At 43.0% G+C, this 16,067-nt stretch overlaps 2 protein-coding genes across 4 annotated transcripts in view; one reads left to right on the top strand and one right to left on the bottom strand.

Annotated features, from left to right (window-relative positions):
* Positions 1–9,029, top strand: part of LOC118397944 (cyclic AMP-responsive element-binding protein 5-like) — a 38,203-nt gene extending 29,174 nt beyond the window's left edge. For 2 of the 3 annotated variants that reach the window (XM_052469809.1, XM_052469810.1), the window contains exons 8-11: positions 3,272–3,631; positions 4,362–4,571; positions 6,397–6,505; positions 7,353–9,029. In XM_052469809.1, the coding sequence (XP_052325769.1) occupies positions 3,272–3,631; positions 4,362–4,571; positions 6,397–6,505; positions 7,353–7,456 (783 nt within the window). In that variant the 3' untranslated portion in view covers positions 7,457–9,029. The remainder of the gene's footprint in view (positions 1–3,271; positions 3,632–4,361; positions 4,572–6,396; positions 6,506–7,352) is intronic. The other variant, XR_008070529.1, reaches the window with a different exon arrangement.
* Positions 9,030–10,021: 992 nt separating this feature from the next.
* Positions 10,022–15,783, bottom strand: LOC118397945 (TLR4 interactor with leucine rich repeats-like). The gene has a single exon (XM_035792796.2). It carries the CDS (start codon positions 15,410–15,412, stop codon positions 12,896–12,898), a length of 2,517 nt encoding a protein of 838 aa, XP_035648689.1. The 5' UTR covers positions 15,413–15,783; the 3' UTR covers positions 10,022–12,895.
* Between the last annotated feature and the right edge of the window lie 284 nt (positions 15,784–16,067).

A 16,067-nucleotide genomic window follows, 5' to 3' on the forward strand; every position in this document is an offset into this window, starting at 1 on the left:
ATATACTGGCAACTTAACTTAAGATATCAAGTGATTCCTCCCGGGTGGCGCAGTGGTCTAAGGCTAGCTGTGCCACCAGAGATTCTAGGTTCGAGCCCAGGTTCTGTTGCAGCCGGCCGCGACAGGGAGGTCCATGGGGCGACAGACAATTGGCCCAGCGTTGTCCGGGTTAGGGAGGGTTTGGCCGGTAGGGATATCCTTGTGCACACTAGCAACTCCTGTGGCGGGTCGGGTGCAGTGCACGCTGACCAGGTGGCCAGGTGTACAGTGTTTCCTCCGACACATTGGTGCGGCTGGCTTCCGGATTGGATGTGCATTGTGTCAAGAAGCAGTGCGGCTTGGTTGGGTTGTGTTTCGGAGGATGCATGACTCTCGACCTTCACCTCTCCTGAGTCCGTACGGGAGTTGCAGCGATGAGACAAGACTGTAACTACCAATTGAATACCACAAAATTGGGGAGGAAAAAAAGGGGTATAAAAAAAAAAGGATATCAAGTGACATCCAACTGTTCACTTAAATTAAGATATCAATTAATACACTGTTAACTGAAGATATCAATTAATACACTGTTAACTGAAGATATCAATTAATACACTGTTAACTGAAGATATCAATTAATACACTGTTAACTGAAGATATCAATTAATACACTGTTAACTGAAGATATCAATTAATACACTGTTAACTGAAGATATCAATTAATGCACTGTTAACTGAAGATATCAATTAATACACTGTTAACTGAAGATATCAATTAATACACTGTTAACTGAAGATATCAATTAATACACTGTTAACTGAAGATATCAATTAATACACTGTTAACTGAAGATATCAATTAATACACTGTTAACTGAAGATATCAATTAATACACTGTTAACTGAAGATATCAATTAATACACTGTTAACTGAAGATATCAATTAATACACTGTTAACTGAAGATATCAATTAATACACTGTTAACTGAAGATATCAATTAATACACTGTTAACTGAAGATATCAATTAATACACTTTTAACTGAAGATATCAATTAATACACTGTTAACTGAAGATATCAATTAATACACTGTTAACTGAAGATATCAATTAATACACTGTTAACTGAAGATATCAATTAATACACTGTTAACTGAAGATATCAATTAATACACTGTTAACTGAAGATATCAATTAATACACTGTTAACTGAAGATACCAATTAATACACTTTTAACTGAAGATATCAATTAATACACTGTTAACTGATGATATCAATTAATACACTGTTAACTGAAGATACCAATTAATACACTGTTAACTGAAGATATCAATTAATACACTGTTAACTGAAGATATCAATTAATACACTGTTAACTGAAGATACCAATTAATACACTGTTAACTGAAGATATCAATTAATACACTGTTAACTGAAGATATCAATTAATACACTGTTAACTGAAGATATCAATTAATACACTGTTAACTGAAGATATCAATTAATACACTGTTAACTGAAGATATCAATTAATACACTGTTAACTGAAGATATCAATTAATACACTGTTAACTGAAGATATCAATTAATACACTGTTAACTGAAGATATCAATTAATACACTGTTAACTGAAGATATCAATTAATACACTGTTAACTGAAGATATCAATTAATACACTGTTAACTGAAGATATCAATTAATACACTGTTAACTGAAGATATCAATTAATACACTGTTAACTGAAGATATCAATTAATACACTGTTAACTGAAGATATCAATTAATACACTGTTAACTGAAGATATCAATGAATACACTGTTAACTGAAGATATCAATTAATACACTTTTAACTGAAGATATCAATTAATACACTGTTAACTGAAGATATCAATTAATAAACTATTAAATTAAGATATCAATTAATAAACTGTTAAATTAAGATACCAATGAATACACTGGTAACTGAAGATATCAATTAATACACTGTTAACTGAAGATATCAATTAATACACTGTTGAATTAAGATATCAATTAATACACTGTTAAATTAAGATATCAATTAATACACTGCTAAATTAAGATATCAATTAATACACTGCTAAATTAAGATATCAATTAATACACTGCTAAATTAAGATATCAATTAATACACTGTTAACTTAAGATATCAATTAATACACTGCTAAATTAAGATATCAATTAATACACTGCTAAATTAAGATATCAATTAATACACTGTTAAATTAAGATATCAATTAATACACTGCTAAATTAAGATATCAATTAATACACTGCTAAATTAAGATATCAATTAATACACTGCTAAATTAAGATATCAATTAATACAGTGTTAAATTAAGATATCAATTAATACACTGCTAAATTAAGATATCAATTAATACACTGCTAAATTAAGATATCAATTAATACACTGTTAACTTAAGATATCAATTAATACACTGTTAAATTAAGATATCAATTAATACACTGTTAACTGAAGATATCAATTAATACACTGTTAAATTAAGATATCAATTAATACACTGTTAAATTAAGATATCAATTAATACACTGTTAACTGAAGATATCAAGTGTTGTTGATGATTGGCACTTCTTGACTATTTTCACAGCTGGGAAAGAAGAGAATGAATAACAAAAGCAATGACGTCATTCAGTGTTTTCCTTTGTTCAGTTTATTCTGTTGTTTTCCTTTGTTCAGTTCATTCAGTTGTATTCCTTTGCTCAGTTCAGTCAGTTGTATTCCTTTGCTCAGTTCAGTCAGTTGTATTCCGTTGCTCAGTTCAGTCAGTTGTATTCCTTTGTTCAGTTCATTCAGTTGTATTCTGTTGCTCAGTTCAGTCAGTTGTATTTCTTTGTTCAGTTTATTCTGTTGTTTTCCTTTGTTCAGTTCATTCAGTTGTATTCCTTTGTTCAGTTCATTCAGTTGTATTCCGTTGCTCAGTTCAGTCAGTTGTATTCCTTTGCTCAGTTCAGTCAGTTGTATTCCTTTGTTCAGTTCATTCAGTTGTATTCCGTTGCTCAGTTCAGTCAGTTGTATTCCTTTGCTCAGTTCAGTGGTGATATGTTTGTTGGAAATAATTTAAGGCCTTTAAACACCAAGTCCGTTCTTTGGAACAAGTCCAGATTTTGGACAGAAATAAAATCACATTGGGGTTCGTAAAAAAGGGCCTTTTCGACATCAGTTTAATTATAATTTGACATTAATTGTAATTTATCATTCATTTTAATTTGATGGTATTAAGTTTTGACGACCTTTCTATTCCTCAGAGGGCTAAAACTATGGGTCACCCCCACCAACACCATCACCAACACCAACACCCCGGAGCTGTCGCCAACAGCAACATGGATCCCACCATAGGTCACATGATGGAGATGATGTCACCACGGCAACGACACACTCACCTGCAGCAGCAGCAGCCTCATCAGCACCTGCAGCAGGCTCTGCCCATCTCCTACCAGCAGCACTGCCACGCCTCTCCACATCACCTGGGAAGTGCCCACAGTCAGGGGCACCAATCAGGGAATGTGCTGCATCATCAGGTTCACCAATCACCTCCCTCGCACCTGCAGGCCAGCCACACCCACCAAACCTCCCCTCACCTGCCCCTCCACTCCATAAGTCTTCAGGTACAGTACTACTTAGGTGTTGTCATGATAATTCAAAAATCAAATCAAACTTTATTTGTCACTTGCGCCGAAGACTTTATCGTGAAATGTTTACTTACAAGCCCTGAACAAGAAGAGTTAAGAAAATATTTACCAAGTAGACTAAAATAAAAAGTAATAATAAAAAGTAACACAGTAAGTATAATGATAATGAGGCAAAATACAGGGGGCACCGGTACTGAGACAGTGTGCTGGGTACAGGTTAGTCGAGGTAATTTGTACATGTAGCTGGGGGTGAAATGACTATGCATAGATAATAAACAGTGAGTAGCAGCAGTGTAAAAAAGCGAGGGGGGGTCAATGTAAACACCAAGGAACTTGAAGCTCTCGACCTGCTCCACTACAGCCCCATTGATGTTAATGGGGGCTGTTCGGCCCTCCTTTTCCTGTAGTCCACAATCATCTCCTTTGTCTTGCTCACATTGAGGGAGAGGTTGTTGTCCTGGCACCACACTGCCAGGTCTCTGACCTCCTCCCTATAGGCTGTCTCATCGTTGTCAGTGATCCGGCCTACCACTCTGTATCAAGTTTTGTTAGTTCAACATGAGGGTTAACAAGTGGTTGCCATCATCACAGTTTATTGCCACTGTTACGTAATTATTATGACACTAATGTCTATACCTTATCACAGACGATAAAATGTTCCAGGTTCTTAGTCAATACTGCATCATGAGGATGGTGTGTTGTACAGTCATCCCAGCAGACACATTCCCTGCATGCAGGCCAGGCGGCTGGAGGACGTCGCAGGAGGTCTGTGGACCAGGACCCAGACGAGCGCAGGCAGAAGTTCCTGGAACGCAACAGAGCTGCGGCCACGCGATGCAGACAGAAGAGGAAGGTCTGGGTGTCTGCTCTGGAGAAGAAGGCAGAGGAGCTGACGCACAACAACATGCAGCTGCAGGTAGGTTTATACACACACATACACACACACATACAGTGGGGTGAACAAGTATTTGATACAGTGCCGATTTTGCAGGTTTTCCTACTTACAAAGCATGTAGACGTCTGTAACACATACACATACACACATACATACACACACATGCACACACACACACACACACACACACACACACACACACACACACACACACACACACACACACACACACACACACACACACACACACACATGCATACACATACACACACACACACACACACACACACACACACACACACACACACACACACACACACACACACACACACATACACACACACACACACACACACACACACACACACACACACACACACACACACACACACACACACACACACACACACACACACACACACACACACACACACACACACTGGGATACACTTTAATGCACAGGGACACATATACACATACAAGCACGCACACACACAGCACACACACACACACACACACACACACACACACACACACACACACACACACACACACACACACATTGATTACCAGGATGTGTACTCAGAGCATACGAGGACCAACTGTCAAGTGGCATGTGTCTTCACTGACATTTTCAGCCTCTCCCTGACCGAGTCTGTAATACCTACATGTTTAAAGCAGACCACCATAGTCCCTGTGCCCAAGAAAGCGAAGGCAACCTGCCTAAATGACTACTGACCCGTAGCACTCACGACGTAGCCAAGAAGTGCTTTGAAAGGCTGGTCATGGCTCACATCAACACCATCATCTCGGAAACCCTAGACCCACTCCAACACCATTATTAAGTTTGCTGACGACACAACAGTGTCTGATCATTGACAACGATGAGACAGCCTATAGGGAGGAGGTCAGAGACCTGGCACACCTTTTCCCCCTCAGGAAACTGAAAAGATGTGGCACGGGTCCCCAGATCCTCAAACAGTTCTACAGCTGCACCATTGAGAGCATCCTGACCAGTTGCATCACCCCCTGGTATGGCAACTACTCGGCATCCGACCGCAAGGTGTTACAGAGGATAATACGTAAGGCCCAGTACATCACTGGGGCCGAGCTTCCTGCCATCCAGACCTATATACTAGGTGGAGTCAGAGGAAGGCCCAAAAAATTGTCAAAGACTCCAGTCACCCAAGTTATAGACTGTTCTCTCTGCTACCGCATGGCAAACAGTACCGGAACGACAAGTCTAGGTCCAAAAGGCTCCTTAACAGCTTCTACACCCAAGCCATAAGACTGCTGAACAATTAATCAAATGGCCACCCGGACCCCTCCTCCCACTTACATGCACAATTTACCTCAACTAACCTGTAACCCTGCACATTTTTTACTTTAGTTTATTTAGTAAGTATTTTCATAACTCTATTTCTTGAATTGCATTGTTGATTATGGGCTTGTATGTGTGTGTGTGTGTGTGTGTGTGTGTGTGTGTGTGTGTGTGTGTGTGTGTGTGTGTGTGTGTGTGTGTGTGTGTGTGTGTGTGTGTGTGTGTGTGTGTGTGTGTGTGTGTGTGTGTGAGACAGAAGGAAAAAGAGAGAGGGAAAAGAGAGAAAAGGAGAGAGAAAGTTCTTACCTCTATGTATGTATGTATGTATGTATGTATGTATGTATGTATGTATGTATGTATGTATGTATGTATGTATGTATGTATGTATGTATGTATGTATGTATGTATGTAAGCATTTGGCAGTAAGGTCTACACCAGATGTATTCGGCGCATGTGACAAATACAATTTGATTGGATTTGATTGTCACAGTATCATTAATGGCTCTTTCCCTCTGTCCATTCCAGAATGAGGTGACCAGTCTGAGGTCAGAGGTTGGTCAGCTGAAGCAGATCCTGCTGACCCATAAAGACTGTCTGGTTACCGCCCGCCAGAGAGAATCACAGGGGTACCTCAGTGAGTAACACCCCATCTCCAAAACACCCAGAGGTACACCCCTACCCTCTACAGAACACAGACCCCTATCCCAGAACCACAAGGATACATACGGTACCATCTCCAGCTGTCCATGTTGTCCCATGTGAATTGAATGGGCCTGCTACACTGGACACGTCACATTTTCAGAGCGTCAAACCCTCCTATTCATCTCAATGAAACCTGGATGTGAGCAGCATGCCACGGCTCTGTGAGAGGCCCGTGCTGCTCTGGTACTATTTGAATGAATTCACGGTATGACTTAGGCCCGAGAACACTTGATGAAGTGCCTTTCACAGGGTAGCAGCTAAAAGCCTCATGTTTTCCCAACGCCCCAGTGGAGATCCCCTGTGAGGGTCAAACATCCAGGTGTCTCAGACACACAGGTCTACATTCTCACCGTAGCTGGTACATAAGGTTAAAAAGTGAGACTAAACCCACGTTGCACCTTGATGACTGGATTTAAACAACCATGATGTGTATCCTTGTAAGAATGACTATCTATGTAACCACTTAGTACATGTTCTGCAGTTATACAGATAGATATGCTTCATTGGTATATTTTCTGTTTTTGCTTTATTTTCTGTATATTCTACTGTAATGCAAATGTCAAAATAAATGAGCTATTTTCCTTATTTGAATTGTACATGAGTTTTCATTCATGATATAATGTAGGACTACTTTCATTTCTAGTGACATTGTTTTTTACATATGTTTTTATTGTAGACTTTCCTCTGGACACAGATCGTACACACACAGAGAGAGAGAGAGAGGGAGCCGTCTAACATTAGCCAGGTCAATTTGATTGACAGCTGTCTCTGTGCCCCAGGTCCAGGGAGTTCGACAGGAAGTCCATCCCCCCTGTGTCCCGGGTTGCAGCGGCAGGCCATCCAATCCAACAGCATCTCCACCTCCTCAGCCTCCTCAGATTAAAAATGAAAGCATGGATGGCTGAATTTCATTAGTTCACAAGAGTTGGATCCAGGGTTGCCCATGCACACACAGGGTTTAATCCCTGGTTCCAAGGGGTTGAATCAGTTCTAGAATCAGCTCACCCTTCCCATAATCATTGGTGGTTGTATCTCAGTAGTCTGAATTGCTCCCTCTCCTGCTCTCCTAGCCTCAATGGACACAGGTATGACAGAACTGGACTGACTGGCCTCTACAAGCCTTGAGTCTCTGCTACCGTTGCACATTTACAGTGACTTTCCCGAAATTCCAGAAATCCCGGTTGGACGATTCCCGGATTTCCTGCTTATTGCCTCCTGATTTCCGTAAAACCTGTGAATTTTGGTGAAGTTACAGAATTGTTGCAACCCCAGTCTATGTCTCTCCAACACTGTGATGATAGTCACATGTAAATTGGATCATATTGTGTCTTTGGGAATCTCAGTCAATCTATGTGTCTCTGTTAGTGTGAAATCAGAAATCCAAATACTGCTCTAGGACTGTTCCAACCTGGGCTGTGTGTGCAAACATACCTGTTATTATGTCCTTTAGCTTAAAGTAGTGACTGCATACAGTTTTATTAATGGTCCCACATGGGAGTCAACCCCACAACCCTGGCATTGAAAGCACCATGCTGTACCAACTGAGCCACACGGGACTTCATCGCGTCACCTTTTTCTCAGAATGTGACATGGTTCGGTCTTGGTTAGGTCTTGGTTAGGTTTTGGTTAGGCCTTGGTTAGGTCTTGGTTAGGTCTTGGTTAGGTTTTGGTTAGGCCTTGGTTAGGTTTTGGTTAGGACATGGTTAGGTCTTGGTTAGGTCTTGGTTAGGTTTTGGTTAGGACATGGTTAGGTCTTGTAACTTACGCCACCACCAGAACCAGACCATGAAAAACTCTCGGGCTTAAAACTAGCCTGTAACTATGGCCCAGAGTTGTGTGTATGCTACAGTATGTGTGTGTGGTTGCATATGCAACCCAGGTCTCTCTGAAATGCAGAACGTGAATGAAAAATAATACAAATGTACATTTTATGCAAATCTATATCAAGACCTGTGAACAGAGTGTCCTTGTTTTGTAATGATGTAATGCAGAGCCTCCTTGTAATGATGTAATACAGAGCCTCCTTGTAATGATGTAATGCAGAACCTCCTTGTAATTATGTAATGCAGAGCCTCCTTGTAACGATGTAATGCAGAGCCTCCTTGTAATGATGTAATTCAGAGCCTCCTTGTAATGATGTAATGCAGAGCCTCCTTGTAATGATGTAATGAAGAGCCTCCTTGTAACTATGTAATGCAGAGTATAATGTTTGGTACCTGATTGCATGTCACCTGACCAGGATAACCCCTGACCCTTTGTGTAACTCCTGAAAAGCACTTACTAGTTTCCTACAGGGTATTTATCATGTTAACTAGGCTCACGCAGTGCATCGCCCTATAACCAGTATCTATGTATCTTCCTGTATTGTGATTGTGTTATGTTAAATTTTTTTATTTTTTTATTATTTTTTTACATATATTGACAATTGCTACAAACTGAAAATAAAAGCACTTATTCTCTGGTATCTTATTGTGATTTTACTGGTTGCCTCCTCCATCAGTAGATCTGAGGAGAAATTTGTATTTGATCCAATGGGCCTATCAGACGAATGGTCTAGCCTGCCTCCTAGTGATCTGTTCTGGAACTGTAGACAGTTGGAGCCACCCCGATTAAACAATACTCAATGTGATGGCGTCAAAGATCACAGATCTGGGTTGATTTACCCCATCCATAGCTTAGTTTTAGCAGGTTGAGTGAAAGACAGGGGAAGTTAGGGGGCACGCCCAATCCACTATAGTTTAACAAACAGAAACATGTCAGCCTTAACCAAATAGGAATTATATAGAGTTTCTGTTTCATATATCAGACAGTGTTTCCTGGTCTGTGTGTCTGTCTGTGTCTGTTGTTATGGTAACACACTATTTTAAGATTTGGGGTGTGAAACTGATCTGACCTGAGAGTCTACACAAACAAAGACCTAACTATTGCCAGACTGTTTTTGTCTCTCTCTCTCTCTCTCTCTCTCTCTCTCTCTCTCTCTCTCTCTCTCTCTCTCTCTCTCTCTCTCTCTCTCTCTCTCTCTCTCTCACACACACACATGATGAAATGTGTACACATTTGTTCTCTATGAATGAATATACAGCAATAAGTGGTGTTTCCTAAGGTCAAAAAAAAATATCCCAATGCACTGCCATCTTTCGGATGCGACGTTAAACGGGTGTCCTGATTCTCTGTGGTCACTAAAGATCCCATGGCACTTATCGTAAGAGTAAGGGTGTTAACCCCAGTGTCCTGGCTAAATTCCCAATCTGACCATCATGGCCCCCCAATTCACCCCTAGCTCACAATTGGCTCATTCATCCCCCTCCTTTCCCTTGTAACTATTCGCCAGGTTGTTGCTGTACATGAGAATGTGTTCTCAGTCAACTTACCTGGTAAAATAACGGTCAAATATAAATACAATTACAATTTTATTTTTAAAAAATATTTAAAAATACCATGACTGTAATACCTGTTTATTTATTTATTTTGGAACCAAACACACAAGGGACTTCAACCATTATTTGCAAAGGTATCCATCTTATTTTCATACAGACAAATGGACCATAGGTCTAACTGTCACATTGTCAGGGATGTTGTTACTTACTTGCCTGTAGCACAATACATTGTTGAGTACAAAAGTATAAAAACAACATATAAAACAGATCATTCAAAGTATTTTTCTGCCAACCAGCAGCTATTTTTATTTTCAGGCACATTAGAAATTATATTTTATACACAATTGTACAAAAATGAAGGTCTATTAGTCTAATATTAGCACCAGCTGAAATCAGGTAATATTATCTTTCTCTCTCTCTCTCTCTCTCTCTCTCACACACACACACACACGCACGCACGCACACACACACACACACACACACACACACACACACACACACACACACACACACACACACACACACACACACACACACACACACACACACAGGTGCAAGGAAATGGGAGAGGAAATGCATGAGGCTTAGAGGAAGTCGAGGAAGTCAGTGGGATTGACTTCCAGTAGAGTCTGAATCAGCACTGATGAGCTCAGCTGTTTGGTCGCCCACAAAGACAACCCTGGTCATAACACCACCCTTACTGTGGTTCTGCTGTGGTCATAACACCACCCTAACTGTGGTTCTTCTGTGGTCATAACACCACCCTAACTGTGGTTCTGCTGTGGTCATAACACCACCCTAACTGTGGTTCTGCTGTGGTCATAACACCACCCTAACTGTGGTTTTGCTATGGTCATAACACCACCCTAACTGTGGTTCTGCTGTGGCCATAGCACAGTCCTAACTGTGGTTTTGCTGGGGTCATAACACCACCCTAACTGTGGTTCTGCTGTGGCCATAGCACAGCCCTAACTGTGGCTCTGCTGGGGTCATAACCAGGGCTGCATACCAGGGCCAGATTAATGCAGGGGATTACCGGGGTTGAAGCTCCTTGGCCCAGGGCCGTGGGGGGCCCAAAAGGCAGCAAAAAAAGAAATGCAAAATAAAATAATGATATACTGCATATAGTATATATACAGTATATGCTATATATGTCAAATATATATAATTTTTACTGCGACCGCCAACCAGTTAAATAAAGGTTAAATAAAAAAAATAAAACACAGGACGATTCAGGCGCCGGCTCTCAATGAGAGTAGACAGCCTGATGCTGCTCTGATAATCGTCAGGTGGGGGGAGAAGAATAGGTAGGGGGGGCACATGTGGATAACTGGGGGGCCCTGCCTTGATTGGTAACTGCATAATAAATACATGTTACTGGCCAATTAGGGCGACCAAGAGTCAATCATTTAAATGTATATAATAATATGACTTTTTTTGCTATTATTTGTTTATTATTATTTTAGCCAAGTGTCCTAAAAGGGTGTTTGGCCACCATGAGCTGCCAGAACAGCTTCAATGCTCCTTGACATAGAGTCTATAAGTGGACCTAAACCATGCCAGGAAAATGCACCCACAGCACGACATATTATTTGTAGCCCTCATTTACTCAAGTGTTTTCTTTATTTTGGCAGTTACTGGTTGCCTACAGTCGGGAAGGCCGCGATTTGGCCAGCATGCGCGCGCAAATATACAACTTGTTGCGTTTTGGGCCATAGACAAATAATCCACAGAGTTTTGGAACCTCTTACCCTGGCAATTTGACTATTCAACTGATGGGTACACTAGCAGTGGCTGCAAGTCCTGATTTGAATGTACATTTATATAGATTATATTACTATGGTTGGTTGTAGCTGTCTGTTTGACTTTTGAAAATGTCGAAAGACAATTGCAGGAAAAATGTCAAGTTTGGAAAGCAAATGCATACCACTGAAAAGAGAAGACTAGTCTATCTGTAGAACCAATAGAACAGCTCCCAGCAACAGCAGCAATGTTTGTCAAAGTAGCTCATCTTGAGATAAGCTGTTGCCAAGAGGAGACCATTGGCCATCACCATGAGTAGTATCTTATGGCTTCATCATTAGGTGAGTCAGTGTGGCACTGGACATGTCATTTAGTAGCCTACTGTAGCCTATAATATATATATATATATATATATATATTGTCTCCTAATATTGTACAATGTGTGTGTTGCTTCATTGGTCGGGGCTGTTGTTTGTTTGAATTCAAGACCAGATTGATCTCAGTTTGACAGTGTTAGAGTAGCCACTAATTTAGGTCATTTGTGTGTTATTAACAAATATTCAGCTCATGTCTTTTACCATGTAAATGACGTAGAATTGCATGAAATGCGTTTTGTAAAAGGCAAAAAAATGATTGAGACCTGCTAACAGATGATCCCCATTTGTGGAAATCCTAAAAACGTCTCTGCACCACTGTAGCCTACGTCACATGACAAATGTTATTATGGCTTTATTATGAGAGGGATTTCTCTGCACCAAGATGCATCCAATTGCATCTTGGCGCAGGGACTTGTTAACAGCATAAGATGGTGTGCTGGGAAGAGTGTGTGTGTGTGTGTGTGTGGTCATAACACCCTGGTTGTGGTCCTGCTATTGTGGTGAAGTGCCCTACAGTGCAGGCTCAAATCCAGTCCAGTTCTGTTTCTGTCTCTGCAGCACCTTAGACATCCTTCTGAGGATGTTCCTTCCTTGTAATGGTGTCTTGGTGTTCTCAGGTTCTAGATAAGTGTTCTACTTTTGGATTATCTAATGGCTCACAATAACATGAATAGTATATATTGGTCACACAGAGCAATTGTTTTTCATGTTCTACACTCTTAGAAAACGAGTTCCAAAGGGGTTCTTTAGCTGTCTCCACAGGACAACCCTTTTTTGTTCTAGGTACCACTGTTTTTTCTAAGAGTGTATGTCTCTAGGGTTATACTAATCACAAAACCTCTGCATGTTGCTGTTGTCTCTACGGGTGGGGCTGTTGTCAAGGAAACGGTCGCAGGAGAACTCAATGAGGTCTCCCCCTTCCTCCAGGGTTCCGAGCCGTGGTTGCCGGCTGCTCTGGAAACTGGTAAAGTCAGTCGACACAGCCGCCGTCGTTGCCATAGAGCCGCGGAACGGTCGCCGCGTGGAGTACATGTGACGCACATGCACCGCCGACTTCCTCCTTTTCAGCTTCCGCCTCAAAGTCTGCCCTAGCCAGGCTCCACCAATCACCAGCAGGAGGATGGCGTTGATGGCCAGCGTTGCAATGGTGACTAGGTGGAGATCGGAAGTCAGTGTCCCCTGGGGACGAGACTCCTCTGGGAGAGTGACCAATCCAGCGCAGTGGTCTCTGGGTGCCACCTGACACACGGCCCCTCCCACCACCCCCTCCACACACACCATGTAGGTGACTTCTGGGCGGAGTTCTCGTAACATCACCGACCGCGCCCCGCCACGGGCATACACATAGCGAGGAAAACGGCCAGATGTCCCGAACCGGTCGAACAGCAAGCGGTAGTGGACCTCGTCTAGTCCCGGTCCGGATCCCGGTGTGAATCGGAGGTGGTGGCGTGTGGTCCAGTGGACTGTGGCCGTGCTGGAGGCGACCTGGTCGACGGTCACGTTGGTGAGAAAGTGACGGTTGAACATACAGGGGTCTGTCATTACTGGTAGACCATACTCCTGACCGCCTCTGAGAAGGTCAAACTGCTCCTCTGAGGTGGTGAGGAGCTCTGTGATTGGTCCACTGAGACGGTTTCCATGGCTATTTTGGCTGTCAAGTGTCTGAGGCACGGTTGTGGTTGGGTCCATGGGGTTGATGAGCAAAGGAGCTTGTGTTTGAGGAATACCACGGCCCAGAACGGAACCCCGCCTCCCTTTCTCACGCTTCCTGGCAGAAGGTCGCGACCTGGGGCTAACGGATATTTTCTTCCTCCTTTTCCTGTCCAACGACAGGGATTTGTCCCGCTCCTCTGGCCCTCCCTGTTCCTGAGGGATACCTACTTCCTGTGCTCCCTCCGTTCTCTCCTCTTCCTCTCTACCCCTGTTCTCTTCCTCTATTGCCTTCATCTCCACTCCTTCTCTACTCCCAATTCCCCTCTGCTCTTCTACATCCTTTCTCACCTCCCCCTCTCTCATCATCCTCTCCTCCAACTCCTTCTCCAGGACCCCCCCACCTCTGCTCTCCTCAGGCCCAATTTGGGTCTCACACAAGTGGCTCCAATTCTCTTGGGTCTGTAACTGGGAGCTGTTGACATAATCCAGATACTTCCCGTTCAGTGTCGCTGGGTGATGACACTGCACGAAAACAGTCAGCAGCTTCCCTTGAGAGTGTGCCGACGTCATCCACTGTTTCAGCTCCCTCAGGCGGCAGTCACACGTCCAGTTGTTGCCATGGAGATCCAAATCGTAAAGGCGGCTGTTGAGGGCGAAAATGTGACCGGAGAGGCTCGTGAGCCGGTTGTCTTTGAGTTTTAAAACCCTCAGGTGCTGTAGTTTTTTAAAAGCCATCGGGTTCACGGTGGAAATGTGGTTGCGACTAAAGTCCAGCTCCTCGATTTGCTCCAGCGGGTCAAGAAGTCCCGCGGGAATATCTTCCAGCTCGTTCCCATCCATCAGAAACTCTCTCACGCTTGACAGCCCCTTCAAAGCCTCGCTCTCCAACCGGGAGATGTTGTTATTGCTGAGGGATAGTTTAGATAGCTTTTTCAGATTTTGGAAAACGTGGTTTCCGACGTATTGTATTTCATTTTCAGAGAGCAGCAGAGTAGACAGTGACCTGAGCTGGGAAAATGTAAACACATTATGCACGGCCGCCTGTTTGTTCTGCGCCAGGTTGAGAAAGCGCAGTTTGATGAGCTTGGAAAAGGCATTTCTGTGAATGTGGCTCAGCTGGTTGGATTCTAGATGGAGATAATGCAGATTGGTCAAGCTCTTGAAGACTGAGTCCTGTAACAGTTCTATGGCGTTCCCATCCAACCTCAGCCTCACAACGCTCTCCAAGTTACTAAACACTTCTGGAGTGATCTTCTTCATGTTATTGTTATTGCCATACAAAGTTGTCAGTTTTTTCAGTGACTGTAACGTTCCTGGAGGTATTGTTGATATCAGATTGTTGCCCAAATACAGCTCCTCCAATTTGGAGAGCTTTTCAAACGCTTTAGGGTGAATGGTCTGTATTTGATTATACTGTAAGTTCAACCTTATAAGATTTCCATACCGAGTGAAGTCGAAGGCAGTGATGTTACCAATGAAGTTTCCCCCGAGGCTGAAGACAAGTACGTCCTCTGGGACCCACGAGGAGGGCACCTTGGGTACCGCGCGAAGCCCTCGGTTTGTGCAGAGGAGGTGCTGCGCGTGCTGGCAATCGCAGCGCTCCGGACAGAAGCCGCTTGCGGGTGAGAGGAGCCCATCACAGGAAAAGAGGAGAAAGCAGATGACCGCCACAAAATGACCGGTATCCATTCCCAAACGGCAGTTGGAGCAACCTTCTGATGCAGCATTCCCCTTTGTGTTTAAGTGCAGTTACCCCGACTCTCCACTCTCACTTTCGCGTCTGATATATCCATTATCCACTTGTTGCTCCAAAAAATGGGGAGCGGAAGTTTCTCTGCACAAAGTTTAGTGTGCAGAAGTGTCTGGATCCATGGTTATGCAGTGTTGTCCATACACTAAGTTCATTTGTGCGCTGCGATGTTATGCCGTGTGAGGAACGCTTACCTCCCCAGAATGCTCCATCCCCCAATTGGTCATCTGGTGCAAATTACAGACGTGCACAAAACGCAGGGTTCAGGCGCAGAGCACACACACACACTCACACACACAAATGCTCAACCCCTCCCCCGCAACTCCCGTCCCCGCCAAGACCAGATGTGAACAGCGCCTGGCGCACAGGATACAGAGCTGCGCGCGCAAATACGCACAAGCGCGCGCATGAACACACACATGTGTCACACACACACGCGTCCTCTGAAACTAATCAAATGCGTGGGAGAAAGGTACGCATATATCTTGTTGTATTCGAGGCAGAGAGAGAGAGAGACGTGACCGAACCCTTTGACCAAGTTTTCTGCAAGCCCCCGCACCACCGGGGGTCGCGAGGCAGGATTCTATACTTGGC

This window comes from Oncorhynchus keta, chromosome 19 (assembly GCF_023373465.1).
Source record: "Oncorhynchus keta strain PuntledgeMale-10-30-2019 chromosome 19, Oket_V2, whole genome shotgun sequence".
In the NCBI taxonomy this organism is placed as follows: Eukaryota; Metazoa; Chordata; class Actinopteri; order Salmoniformes; family Salmonidae; genus Oncorhynchus; species Oncorhynchus keta.

Excerpts from the sequence above, each read along its gene's own strand:
- LOC118397945 (XM_035792796.2), bottom strand. The coding sequence starts at position 15,412 with ATGGATACCGGTCATTTTGTGGCGGTCATCTGCTTTCTCCTCTTTTCC.